This window comes from Hippocampus bargibanti, linkage group LG03 (genome assembly GCF_051943395.1).
Source record: "Hippocampus bargibanti isolate YZ-2025 linkage group LG03, ASM5194339v1, whole genome shotgun sequence".
Lineage (NCBI taxonomy): Eukaryota > Metazoa > Chordata > Actinopteri > Syngnathiformes > Syngnathidae > Hippocampus > Hippocampus bargibanti.
Window position 1 is genome coordinate 6,033,764 of NC_142736.1, and position 14,466 is coordinate 6,048,229.

Sequence of the window (14,466 nt, forward strand, 5' to 3'; positions counted from 1 at the left end):
GCAGATATAATGATATAAAGCCTACGCGTTTTGGTTATTTTAGATGCTATGAAACGTTTTTCTGATGTCAGTTAGTAAACAAAAAAATCGTGTCGGTTGTCCTTTAAGCACAAGTCAGTGTGCAATACATTCAGCGGCCAACAGAGGGAGACAAAGTTGTCCTTCCGCACTTCCATCGCAAGCACCACACAAAGCATCTTTAAGAAATATCTTTAATGAAAAATATGTAGCAGCATCTCAACCCTCCCCACCCCGAACTAAAAAAAAACCCGCCCCAAAGACATTTTGGGGTTGGTGGTTAGGTTCAGGATGGGAAGGTAAAAAGTTCTTGTTAAATACAATCAAAATAATTGATTCGCTCGCATCAAATGTCGGCATTGTGAGCTTGAGGGCGACCTCCAACTCCTATCCGGCGTTTTGCTTCTGAAGCACGACCTGCTCGGCTACTTTGTTAGCCATGTAAATATGGTCCCGACGTGTAGATTCCACACACACACACACACACACACACACACACACACACACACACACACACACACACACACACACACACACACACACACACACACACACACACACACACACACACACACACACACACACACACACACACACACACACACACACACACAATGCAAAGCCCGTCCGTGTAGCAGCACAGAGTCTTCCAGACTCCAGGGACAGTCCAAGGGCTTCCCCCCCCTTGACCTCCTTTTTAAAAGACGGTTGCATGAAATAAAAAGATGTCCCATGACTGGCACTTGAGGATGAAACACTTCCAAAAAATTGTGTCAGGCTGTCCCCCAAAATCCCAAAATCCCTTAAAAAAGGAGACACCCCCCCCCCCCCAAGTCAAAAATAGAATCGATCTAGGGGGCATGCGTCCATTCGCTCGCAATCATCCTGGGGGGCACTTGTGGCGCGAGGGTTGGCGAGTCGGGGTGTTCGTCCGTCTTCTCACTGCTTAACGGCGGCGTGAGGACGCCGGACGGGACCTGGCAGCCGCGGTGAGGCTCCAAATCGGCGTCTTGGTAAGACGCCGCCTTTTCCTGAGCCGCAACAGAACAAAAGTAATCGCGTATTTTCTGCACTATGAGGCGCACCGAAAAGAAAACGTGTTTTTTTTTTCAAAAGAACACCTTGCACCTCATAATAGCCTTATATATGGAGAACATTTCAAAATATGTGCATTCATTGATAATGCGGTGCACCTTATGTATGGAAACATTTATATGTCATTTGTTTGAAGGTGCGTCTTATAGTCCAGAAAATACTGTAATAATAATACATTTCATTTATAAGCGCCTTTCAAAACTCTCAAGGTCACTTTAGAGCCACAGGATTTCTTTTCTGTGTGTGAGCAGTGGCAGCCACACGCGCCAGCGTTCACTCAACCCGGAAGCATCTCAAATCGATAGAAAGCTAGCTCGGTAACTAATAGATAGCTAATAGCTAGTAGGCTAGATACCTAGCCAGTTAAGCGATATCCAGCTAGATAGCCAGCTAGGTAGCCAGCAAGCTAGATAGCCAGCTAACAGATAGTCAGCTAGCAAGCTAGATAGATAGCCAGCTAATATATAGCCAGCTAGGTAGCTAGCTAATAGATAGCAAAATAGATGGCTAGCTAGATAATAGCAAATAGATAGCCAGCTAGTTTATTCCTAAATGATATGGGACTTGAGTTATATGAGCTTGAAATGAGGTTAGCTGGCTAATAAACAGTCAGCTAGGTAGGTAGCTAGATATCAAGATAACTAATTAACAGCCAGCTAGATAGCTAGCGAGCCAGCCAGATAGCTAATAGATAGCAAATTGATAGCTAGCTACGTAGCTCAGTTTGCGGCAGATGTCTGGCGTCGGCTTGCTGTTCGCGCCGCCGATGGATTTGGGGGACTGCGAGAGCAGCGGCGGTGGACTTACCAACCACGTCAGGTAGGGGGCGTGCGTCTGGATGTTGTGCGCGTCTTCCGTAGCCACGCCGGAGAAAGTTTTCATGGGTGAGCCGCCCGACTCGCGCAGCGCTACGGCGAACGGTACCATCCACCGCACGCATTCTTCCAGCTCCGTCCGATTTAGCGCTGAACAAAAGTAAAATGGCGGCAGGGCACAATAAATGAATACATACATAAATACACAAAATATATAAATAAAATACACATACTGAAAAGGACGCTTTGATACTTTCCTCTGTCATCTAGAACGGCTTCATGTCACAGAAAGGGCACAGCAAGTGCTGAAGAATCAATGACTGTCTTTGTGTTGTCATATTATTTGTTATTTTTTTTAACTTTGTTACTTCCGGGTTGAGCGAACACTGGCATGTGTGGCTGCCGCTGCTCACCCACAGAAAGAATATCCTGTTACTGTATAGTGTACTTGAGTTTTGAAGGGCGCTTATCAATGGAATGTATTATTGTTATTAGCTAGCTAACTAGCTTTCTATCTATTTGAGTTACTTCTGGGTTGAGTGAACACTGGCATGTGTGGCTGCCGCTGCTCACCCACAGAAAGAATATCCTGTGACGGTATAGTGTACTTGAATTTTGAAGGGCGCTTATCAATGAAATGTATTATTGTTATTATTATTATTAGCTAGCTAGCTTTCTATCGATTTGAGTTACCGGGTTGAGTGAACGCTGGCGCGAATGGCTGCCACTGCTAACCCACAGAAAAAAATATCCCGTGACTGTAAAGTGTCCTTGAGAGTTTTGAAAGGCGCTAAGAAATGAAATGTATTATTGCTATTATTATTAGCTATCTATTAGCTAGATAGCTAGCTTTCTATTTATTTGAGTTTCTTGTGGGTTGAGTAAACGCTGGCGCAAATGGCCGCCGCTGCGCACCCGCAGAAAAAATGTCCTGTGACTGTAAACAATCCTTCAGAGTTTTGAAAGGCGCTTAGAAATTAAATGTATTATTGTTATTATTAGCTATCTATTAGCTAGCTAGCTTTCTATCTATTTGAGTTACTTCTGGGTTGAGTTTTGAAAGGCACTTAGAAATGAAATGTATTATTATTATGACACGTACCCGACACGTTCTCCACCAGCTCCAGAGATGAAAAGTGGAAGAGGGCTGAGGCGGCTAGGATGCCATTGGAAAATTCCAGGCAGCGCATGTCGAGCATGCACATGTCTAGGAGCTGCACACAAGTCACAAAAAAATAATTAATAAATACATGAAAAAAAAATAAAAAAATCTGAAACCGCTGAAAATGTCCTTTAAATGTGAAACTCTCTCAACGAAAACCCCCAAAATTTCAAAAAGGCATTGCAGCGTCAGCACAGAGCTCTGATTTGTATGTGGAACTGCCGCGGCTTGGAATTGAAGCGGATTTACGTGGGACAGGAAATGCGAGGCAGTCTCTTTTTGGCAATGGATGCTACAGCTCCGTGTTTGCTTTACAAACTTAGCTCGTAGCAAATGTGTGCAGGTTTTTGCGCATGACGTCCTTGATCCACTGATGAAAAGGAAACTTTGATCCTCTCTTCTTTCATCTTGAACTCCATGGAGCAAAGAGGGTGCAGAGTGTGCCTAGGATTGAATGACTGTGTTTTCTGTGTTCTGTCACATTATTTATGATTTATGTTGACTTCAAGATGGCGCCGTGAGAGTGTATCCGGGTACAGTGATACCTCAGCTTACGAACACAAATTCGCGTGCTTATAGTCTACGAGTTTAGAACTAGAACTAATTTTTGGCGGACGAGCGAAACCACACGGAGCGCCACGGTGGCTGGCGGTCTAGTTTTCGTCATCCCCTTTCTTTGTGTGCGGACGTGGTTTGTTATCGATTGTAGTATTTTTGCTATTATGGGACCGAAAAAGACCTCACCACAGGCTAGTGTTAAGTCGAAGAGGACAGAAAAGAAAAGCTTCTGTTGATTTGGATTAATGAAAAGCAGTTGGCAGGGGACAGAGGCAACCTGGAAGTCAGTCATCCATTGACAACTACCATCACTAAGGTAAATAAAACGAGTTTATTATACAGTATAGTTTATTTCTTTAATTAAAATACAATAGCACATTTATGATACATAAAATAAGGTATATTTGGTGTAGTTTTAAGGCTTATTTCGTTGGAAATTCTGTTTTATTGGGACCTGGGAACGGATTATTCTCATTTTAATGGTTTCTTATGGGAAATAAATGTTTCGAAGACAAACTTTTCGCCTTACACACACTTTCTGGGAACCAATTAAGTTCGTGAGCTGAGGTATGACTATTTTGTTTTTATACTTCTTCCTTTCCTTCCATCACTTTGCTGCTATGAATTTTAAAGGACAACCGACACCATTTTTTTGTTTCCTAACTGACATCAGAAAAACTTTTTATAGTATCTAAAATACCCAAAACATGCAGGCTGATATTTTTAGTCGAATGAAAAATACCAATAAAAATGACTTAAAGTGTCCAAAAACTACTTCAAAATGAAACCGGAAATGGCCAGTTTCAGAAGATCCCGTCCCCTTTTTCGAGACGTCACGCCAAGACGTCTTGCCTTGCTCGAGAATCAAAACAATGGCTTCAGATTCCGAGAAGATGCTTTCTTGTTACTCATCCAGTGATATGAATATGATTCAAATAGTTCTGAAGAGGAAAACAAATCTTTGCAATCAATTAAAGAAATTAATCCGTGTCATTTTGAGGCATCTGGACTGAAATGTAGCGTCCCAGAAAATGCACAAGATGGCTCCCAAGCTCCGTTGGATATGGACTGATTTGTCTGCTGGGAATTTGTGTCCGCTATCAAATAGTAGTCTTGGCGCAACACACGATTCACCATTGCATTATTTATGTGTTTTCCTTCTAATTTCACCATCATCAAGGATGAATGTGAATTTTTCAGACAAAACAAAGTACCCAAAATGCATTGTGTGTCGCTTTCTCGGTCACAGGCGTTCATGACGTGATGTCACGTCAGGAATCGTCACCAACTCAAAAACAAGACTTCCTGAATATTCAGTGCATGTCTTAAAGGACCACTGACGCCTTCAGACAAGTTGTGTCCATAATTTGTATAATCGCTTCAAATGACTTCTACTGAGCGTATTTTACAAAGATTCCACCGCATATAGCTATATGTCACGTTTTAAGACTGGCGCTGAATATTCAGGAAGTCTTGTTTTTGAGTTGGTGACGAGTCCTGACGTCACGGAAGGAACGCCCATGACCGAGAAAGGACACACAATGCATATTGCGGTACTTTGTTTGGTCTGAAAACTTCGTGTTGATCCGTGTTGATGGTGAAATTAGAAGGAAAACACATACATAACGCAGTGGTGAATTGTTGTGTGTTGCACCGAGAAAACTACTTGATATTCGCGGACAAAAACTCCAAGCTGAAAAATAAACCCATTTCTAACTTTTCTGGCTCCATCTTCTGCATTTTCTGTGTCGCTACCCATCAGTCTTGAGTCTTCAAAATGACCCGAAAGACCTTCTTTAATCGAATGCAAACATTTATGCTTTCCTCTTCAGAACTGTTTGAATCATATTCAAAACTGGATGCGTAACAAGAAAGCATCTTCTCCGAATCTGAAGCCATTGTTTTGTCGAGCAAGGCAAGACGTCTTGGCGTGACGTCACGAACTGGGGGCGGGACTTTCTGAAAATGCCCAATTGGCAGCTCAATTTTTTGCAGATTTAGCACACCAACTCATTTTTATTGGCGTTTTGTATTTGACTAAAAATATCAGCCCGCGTGTTTTGGGTATTTTAGATGCTATAAAACATTTTTCTGATGTCAGTTAGGAAACAAAAAAAATGTGTCGGTTGTTCTTTAAAACGTAAAATATAGCTATATGCGGTGGAATCCTTGTAAAATACGCTCAGTAGAAGTCATTCGAAGTGATTTTACAAATTATGGACACAACTTGTCGGAGGGCGTCGGTTGTCCTTTAAATGAGTGGGTCCAAGACTGGTTCCTTTGTAGCATGTTGTGGCATGTTCATACTCCCGATACAGTTTTTGTTTGATCTGTTATGACCATAGAAATAGATAGGTTTAGAAGTGGCGTAGAGACGAGGTTGATTGCAAACCCGGAAGTGACGTCACGAGTTGTAGCGTCCATAGTAACGTGGCTTGGTTTGGCATAGAAATAGGATAGTTTTGAGCGTATTTAGGTCTATTTAACGTATGGATGCTGTAAAAAGGAACAACAGTTGGGGGCCGCAATGTTTCGCTTACGGATGCTTCAACTACAAGCTGAAAAACAAAGGAATTTCGTTTGTCAAGTGAGTCAAAATGAAATTTCTATAAAAAGAAAAAAAAATAATTCGTTTTGCGATGTTTTAGCGACTAATTTTCATCCTGTTTTCGATCTTCGACCGTGTATAAGTACGTCCTAGCTGTTCATTAGTATGAAATTGAATTGGCTCTGCCTCCTCAAGCATGTAACTAATTCGACACTAAATTTGAACTGCAGGGGTGTGCGTTTCACTAAACATTGCGAACTTAGCAATATTGCTAATATATTGCTATGTTCATTGTTAACGCTAAAAACGTGTCTCACTAAACATCATTTAGCAATATTGTTAACGCTTAGCAATATTGCTAAATAGCAAAGTTTAGTGAAACGCGCCCCAGGTTAGCCGACTCTGCTCATACAACATACTAATAATTACTTCTTGATCTTTTTGATCCGTTGTAGATTTCACACATATACACTGTACACAGTGTTACCTAATCCTCTACAATTTCTGATTTAGTCCAATTCCGATCACCAATTAAGTATGATCATTCTTTATGAATGTTATTTTTTTCACGTTTGAAGATTGGTTACAATCACACTCAAAAGATAATTATACTATGTATTTGAATTTTCAATCTTAAAGACCTGTCATTTCTATTATTCATAACATTTTTAGACTGAATAAATATACATCAATAGTGGTGTATTTAATTGCAATTGTATGTTTTGGATTATAAAAAAAATATAATCCAAAGCATATCTGATCTTGAAAGTTGAGGTTTTTGGACTTGTCCGACTTCACATCGCGCCGAAAGACGACGTGAGAGTGAAGTAGTTGTCTTCTAAAACATATTTAGCCACAAAGTATTAGAATTTCGTCGAATACCGGAGGAAAATCGACGAAAAACGAGCAAAAATTATTCATATGGTACGGAACTGTGTCAGAGGCTACAACTCGTGACGTCACGACCTGGTGACCGCGGGCGCAATGCTATTGCCTCATTTGGGCACTTCTAAACCTATCTATTTCTATGGTTATGACAACCACTCTAAAAAGGAATAAGAAGCAATGTATTGAAAAAGGAGCGTTCGGTCTAACCTCGGCGATATGAGTAAAGGTGTCCTGCGGGTATTTGGGGATGAGCAGCTGGTCCGACTCTTTGAGGTAGGCCACCTGCATGTAGACGTTGAGCCAGGAGACGGGCGTCTGCGGGCTCAGACTCCATTTCAGCTCCTGGCGACGACCAAAAAACGTCAACCTTGGGCCGACGGGCGGCGACGCGGCGCGACTCACCTTCATGATGATCACCTCCATGCTGAGGATCTCGTCCTCGGTGCAGGCTTCGTCCGTCACATAGGCAAACTGGTGCACTTTGGGAGGGTACATTTCCTGCCCGAGCAAAAGGGATCAGAGTTACCTTCACGTCATGAGCCCCCCCCCCCCCTGGATTATTTAGTCTGCTGCCACGCATATTGGAACCCAAAAAACAACTTCTCAAATCATACTACCTTATTTTCCAGTGTTTTAGGCGCACCCACAATGAATGGTGTTTTTCAAACTTTTTTTTCCTTATACGAGGCGCACCGGAGTATATTTTTTCAATAAATAAAAAAGTTTTCCAAATTTTCTCCAGCATGACAGCACAGCAACCTGGGGGAGGGAAGGGTGTCCGCTGAGGCGCAGCGGGTGGGATCGCCGCGACGCAAACGCCGCGTTGGGCTTTCGGTTGGCACCGCTGCCTCTTGGAGACAGGTGACCTCTTCTGGCTTCTCCGTTAGCAGGGAGAGCGATTTTTGGACAGCTGTTTTTTTGGACAGCTCACATGCGTGGGAAGCCTCAAAGGATTTGAGTCAGCAGAAAGCGCGTGCGCCGACACAGTAATAAAGATCGATAATACGAAATATAAAATGATTAAAATGACACTCAAAGTTATAAGATTTATAAATGAACTGAAAACATTTTGGTATATAATTATACATGGTATATAATTATTATATAGTATTCAATCTCTGTTCCCTCTCGGTCCCTCAGATCTTCATCCTCCGTTCACCTCTATGTGCCCTCTGCCCGTCTCACCACGATGGGTTGCAGAGCTTTCAGCTGCTCTGCTCCCAAACTCTGGAATTCTCTTCCACCCAACATCCGCAATATTGACTCCCTCCCTATTTTCAAGGCTCACCTCAAAACCCACTTGTTTAAAATTGCTTTCAATGTATAGTTCTATATGCTATTTTATTATGTATCATTTTACTTATGGTTTTATTGTTATGTGCTTTGTTTTATTGTTTTTATTGTAAAGTGTCGTTGGGTGTTTTGAAAGGCGCTTGAAATAAAATGTATTATTATTTATTATATAATAGAAAACTGCTTAAAAACAACAGATTGACATCATATACTATCCTGTCGTATAGGAGATGCCAGCGTGTCGTCATTTGTTATGATCACGTGATCCTCGCGGCAGCCATTTTGAATGCTTTTCGATTCACGACCGTTTGAATTACGACAGTTTTGTCAGAATGGAACCCGGTCGTAACTCTGATAAAACTTTTCCAGATATAATATATACACGTTTTCCAAATGTATAAATAAATGTTTTTCAAATATAATCAATAAATAAATAACAGTTTTCCCAAATATAATCTATAAATGTTTTCCAAATATGATATATAAATAGAAATATGTAAAGGTTTTACAAATATAATCTATAAATATACAGATGTTTTCCAAATATAATGTATAAAACTTTTTCAGATATATATAAAAAAAATCAAAATAAAATATATAAATATCATTTTTTCCAATATATAATACGTACGGTAAATATATAAAGGTTTTCCAAATAAAAGATATATAGAAATATATAAAGTTTTCCAAATATAATATATAAATATCCCATAATATAAATGTCCCAAAAGTGCAAAGGTACTCCACTCGATAACAAACCGAGTCTGCACCCAAAGAAAGTGGGTGACAAAAACTAGTCCGCCAGCCACCATAGCGCTGTTCGACCGTGTGGTTTGGTGTTCAGCCGCCGAAAACTAGTTCGTTAGCTAAGACTTAATGCTCGTGACGCGAAAAGTTTGTGAGCTAAAGCGTTCGTAAGCCGAGGTATCACTGTAAAATTTACTTCGTGCTAAAACGTAAAAATTAGGTTGTAAAAATGCCATGAGCGGCTAAACTGTACTAGTCAAACGCGAGTGCAAAAGACGAGGCGGCGCCTACTTCGACTTTGGCGGCGATGAAAAGGCAGCTGATCCCGATAAGCTGCAGCATGGACTTGAACACGTTGTTCTGCGTGGCCATGAAGCGGTCAAAGTAGTCCTGAGCCAGGTGGTACGTCTCGCGGTGGAGTTTGTACACCTCGCTCACCTCCAGAACCCCAAAAAAAGAAAAAAAACACTTTCAACATATTGCAGGACGGTCAGGCGGGCATCTTATTTTCACTGCAAAGTTCTCCCTTGCATTAAAATTACAATTCATGAACTCAATTTGTACATTTTTGCCCCCCTAAAATTGATTCATTTAAAAGTAAATAATGTAAATGTACTGTTTTACTTCAGATTTATTCTAAATCTGTCCGGAAAATATTACATCGTTAGTAGGTAGCTAGCTAGCTATCCATCCGCTATCCGGACGGCTAGCTATCCATTCGCTATCCCGACGGCTAGCTACCCATCCGCTATCCCGATGGCTAGCTATCCAGATAGCCAGCTATCCATCAGCCATCCAGATAGCCAGCTATCCATATAGCTATATATCCATCAGCTATCCAGATAGCTAGCTATCCATATAGCTAGCTATCCATCAGCTAGATAGCTAGCTAGCTATTTATTAGCTATCTAGATAGCTAGCTATTTGTCAGGAAACATTAGCTATTTAGCCAGCCATCTATTAGCTATCAGCTAGCTTTTTATCGATTTGAGTTACTTGCGGGTTGAGTGAATGCTGGCGCGTGTGGCTGCCGCTACTCACCCACATAAAAACTTACCCTGTGATTATAAAGTGACCATGAGAGTTTTGAAAGGCGCTTATAAATGAAATGTATTATTATTATTATTATTTATCGCCATATCCCGTGAACAAGTAACTCCGCGTCGATGCGAATATAGCATCAAGCTGGCCAAAACCATAGGCATTTAAATCTCCCTTGCGTGTTATGAGTCCGTTTCCGCCCGGCGCTCACCTCCATGAGCCAGTCGAGAAGCACCGCTCTCATCTTGGGCTGAAGGTGAGGATGTTTGGCCATCATGTTGACGTTGCGCGTGTACGTCTTATCCTTGGCTAGCATGTTGTTCCACACCACGTCCTTACTCGCCCAGCTGATCGCAAAAACGGGACAAAACACAGTTTAGGACAAGTTGGCGGGAGTGGTCGCCGCAGTATGACAACATGTCCTCACGGTAGAAGTTACAGTATGGGTCCAACACAAGGGTGTCAAAGTCATTTTTTTGCCAAACAATGACAAAAACCCTGGCACTGGAGTGCACACATTTTTGTACATTGTCTTCCAGTGAATGAGTTAATTACCACAATAATAACAATAATAATAATAATAAATTCTAACTCAAGGACTCTTTACGGTCACAGGATAAGAGCAAAAATGTTTTTCTGCGGGTGAGCAGCGACAGCCAGATGCGCCAATAACGCACACACATTTAACTCAGCATTGCGACTCTTCGCCCAGCATTGCGACTCTTCGCCCAGCATTGCGACTCTTCGCCCAGCATTGCGACTCTTCGCCCAGCATTGCGACTCTTCGCCCAGCATTGCGACTCTTCACCCAGCATTGCGACTCCTAACTCAGCATTCCGACTCATATATATATATATATATATTACATACAAATTAATGAATAACTAGTTTTCAAATCTGAATTGAAAAATAATGAATCTTATTGTGGTTTACATGGGGCAATTTGAAATTTGGGTTCAGACTTTAGCTAGTATCACAGCACTTAACATGCCTGATTTGCTTTGGCAGGCCAAATGAAATGTGGCGGGCCATATCGGGCACCTGGGCCTTGACTTTGACACCCGTGGCATAGGGAAACATGGGAAGTAAAAGTATTAATATTATTAGCATTAAAGCTCAGCAGTAAGAGAGTACAAAAGGCCATGTGTGCATTTATTTATGTGGCGTACGGACCATAGCGCGGGCAGCGGGGCGCAATGTACGGGCGTAGCAAAGATGTTGCTGAGGTTGTAGTGGGGGAAGCCGGCATTGATCAAGGTGATCTGCTGCTGACGCTCGTCTTTGCCGTCCAACGTGGACGACCGACGTTGAGGACTTGCGTATGCGCCCTCGTTGGATCGCCACGCCGCCTACACGGATACAAAACAGGGAAATGAGACATTTACAAGGACTTTCTAAACAAACAAAATGGCGGGAGAAGCGAGTGTGAAATATCACAGTCAATTTTTACAGGGATGAGAATGACAAATGAAAAAAAAGTCTGGAAAAAAAGGCGGGGGAAGGGCACACGCACATATACTGTTTATATATATAATAATAATAAATTTCATTTATAAGCGCCATTCAAAACTCTCAAGGCCACTTTACAGTCACAGGTTATGTTTTCCTGCGGGTGAGCAGCGGCAGCCACACGCGCCAGCGTTCACTCTACCCGGAATAACTCAAATGGATAGAAAAGTAGCCAGCTAAATAGGTAATAGACAGCAAATAGATAGCCAGCTAGATATAAAATATTTAAGTTAAGTTTCTTGTTGATGACATCCAAGCTACCAAAGCTAGCCAGCTAGATAGCAATATTATTAGTGTGCAATTATCCGTATTCAATCAAATTGACGTTAGTTTCCTGTTATGTTTTATTTTTGCTGTCAAGATTTAGTGCAGTGCAGTACCCACATGCGATGACGCAAACGCAAAACGTTTTGCAATGTCGCTTTTGTTTGTCCTTTTGGACAAACATGTTAAAGATTCAGCCCTACACTTATATGTATTTAATGTGATTTCAAAAAAATGTCAGAATGTATTATTTAAAATAACTGTGATAATACTCACCATTAATATGAATGGTTTTGTGTTCCTCATGATTGGTAAAAAGCCAGCCAAACTGTCGGAATAAAATTCAACTTGCCTGGTACATACGCAAGGTTACTGCTCGCTAGCCTGCGCACCGCTCATTAGCTTCCACGCTTGCTTTCTGCTGTCTCTCGCAGTAGTATATTGATGCTACTGTTAGCATGGAGCTTGTCATAGTGCCAATGACATTTGACTTTTTCATCGATGGTATTGTTCCATTGCAAATTAGAATCTATCAAATTAGAACCTGTTCTCTCCACAAAGGCGAATCCTTCGGTCCATTCAACCTGATTTTTTTTACTCGTCCGCTTATTCAAAGGGGATCGTTTCCTTGTTTCGAGATCAACGGCACCGAAGTCAAGACCACCCAATCAAAATTCCGCTTTCCGCCAATGCAAGCCAAACAGTAAATGAAAAGCGAGAATACGTATTTAGTTTTATCTGGTCATTTTAGTCGGAAAACGCGGAAATCCGCAGATCGGCGGAAAATTATCATCCCTGCTTTTATGTTGCAGTCAACCGAGCTCAGGTATTGTCAAAGGACCACTTGGCCAAGAAGCCAATTTGTGTCCATACCAGGTTACTAAAAGGAGTCTGTCAATTCAATTTGGCTTGATGATCTGGCAGACCGTAATGAAATTGTTGAGTTGGGCCCCAACTATCCCCCAACCTCTCCTACTTTTATATTGCCGTCAACTTAGCTCAGGTATTGCCAATGGTCCACTTGGCCAAGAAGCCATTTTGTGTCAAGATCAGGTTATTTTGAGGAGTGTGTCAATTATTATTATAATTCAATTTGGGTTTGATGATCTGGAGCGTCATAATTTGTTGGGTCCGACCCAAAGTGCCCCCCAACCTCTGATACTTTTATATTGCTCTCAACCCAGCTCAGGCATTGCCAATGGACCACTTGGCCAGGAATCCATTTTGTGTCCATACGAGGTTAACAAAAGGAGTGTGTCAATTCAATTTGGGCTTGATGATCTGGCACACGGTAATCAATTTGTTGATTGGGACCCCAAGTGCTCCTCAACCGCTGATACTTTTATACCCAGTCCAGTCATAAGGTTTTACCTGGCAGTCTCGCCGATTCTTCTTGCTCATGTCTGCGGCGTCCTCATCCACATCTTGTAAATACTGCAGTCAAATAAATTCATGTGAGTCCAACATTCCACGTATGGGACAGAGACAAACTACAGAAGGGATTGGGGGGGTCGACTCACAATGGCAACATCTGCCTTCCTCTTCCTCGGCCTCGCCGTCTTAACGTCGGCCGGTTCGTTCGCAACACATCGGGCTTCTTGATCGCCGACTTCCCTGAGGAAACATGACAAATAAACGCACAAGAGCACAAAGTTGTCAAGTACGAATCGGGCTCGCTGTCGAGCTCCGACAAAGCAGACGAAAGCACTTTAGCCGCGAGCTAACTAGCCGAGGAGGCTAAACTTTGGCGCTGACGACGAGCGGGGGACACCGCCGCCAAAGAGGAACTCACCGACTTGCCAGCATCCTAGTCCCGTTGTCGGTCGTCTTGTGGGGAGTCAACCTGCGAGGAAAAGTGGTTTCCATTTATTCGGGGGTAGCTTGAAGACAGAAAATGAGCGTTCTCCCAACCCCCCACGCTCAGCTGACAAAGCCCAAACTAGTCCTGGCGGGCAAACGAGAAACAAGCCTGGCGGCGTTTCCAGTGGCCCAAATCGACACAACCAACTCCGAATGTTGTCACAAAACACGTCGAATCATTCACGGGATGACCCGAATGTGCACATTTGTCCCGGGAACGTCTTCATTTTCTTTCTCAAACTTTGGGACATCTGGTTCGATTCAGCACGATGGCCGACGCGGCTGCATCGCGGACTATTTTGCACAAATAACATCAAAAACAACTCCAATAAAGATCGACAATGGTCCGATGAAGCATCCGGGTACATGAACGTGGTATTTTATTTCTCGTAAAAATATTGAATTCGGATTTGAACCGGTTTAGCTCTTGCACTCACCTCAAGATGCAACTCTTGAAGTTCACTCAGTTACAATCAATGTCGAGCATGGATTGAATCGATGGATCAATCGGTCAATGCATCGATGAAGGAGGAGAAGAGTGACTTTAGTCGTCTCAGATTAGCTTCCCGTGAGCGTGATGGCAGGCGGGCGCGCCTCGGTCAAATCAGGCGGGGAGGAGGCGATTTAACTTGGCGCTCAAACGTCTTCTTCCCCGCCTCCCGACGACC

General features: G+C 42.4%; 1 protein-coding gene across 2 annotated transcripts; it reads right to left on the reverse strand.

Moving 5' to 3' along the window:
* Positions 1-237: 237 nt before the first annotated feature.
* ccne1 (cyclin E1) lies at positions 238-14,433 on the reverse strand. Of its 2 annotated transcripts, none has more exons than XM_088991746.1 (12): positions 14,365-14,433; positions 13,731-13,780; positions 13,459-13,552; positions 13,310-13,372; positions 11,339-11,514; positions 10,377-10,512; positions 9,416-9,562; positions 7,487-7,582; positions 7,292-7,426; positions 3,031-3,142; positions 1,921-2,078; positions 238-1,049 (listed from the first exon to the last, which is right to left on the reverse strand). In XM_088991746.1, exons 2-12 carry the CDS (start codon positions 13,742-13,744, stop codon positions 870-872), a joined length of 1,311 nt encoding a protein of 436 aa, XP_088847872.1. In that variant the 5' UTR covers positions 13,745-13,780; positions 14,365-14,433; the 3' UTR covers positions 238-869. The 2 variants fall into 2 exon arrangements, with proteins under 2 accessions (XP_088847872.1, XP_088847870.1); XM_088991744.1 differs by having other exon boundaries at positions 13,731-13,781; positions 14,236-14,374.
* Positions 14,434-14,466: the final 33 nt, after the last annotated feature.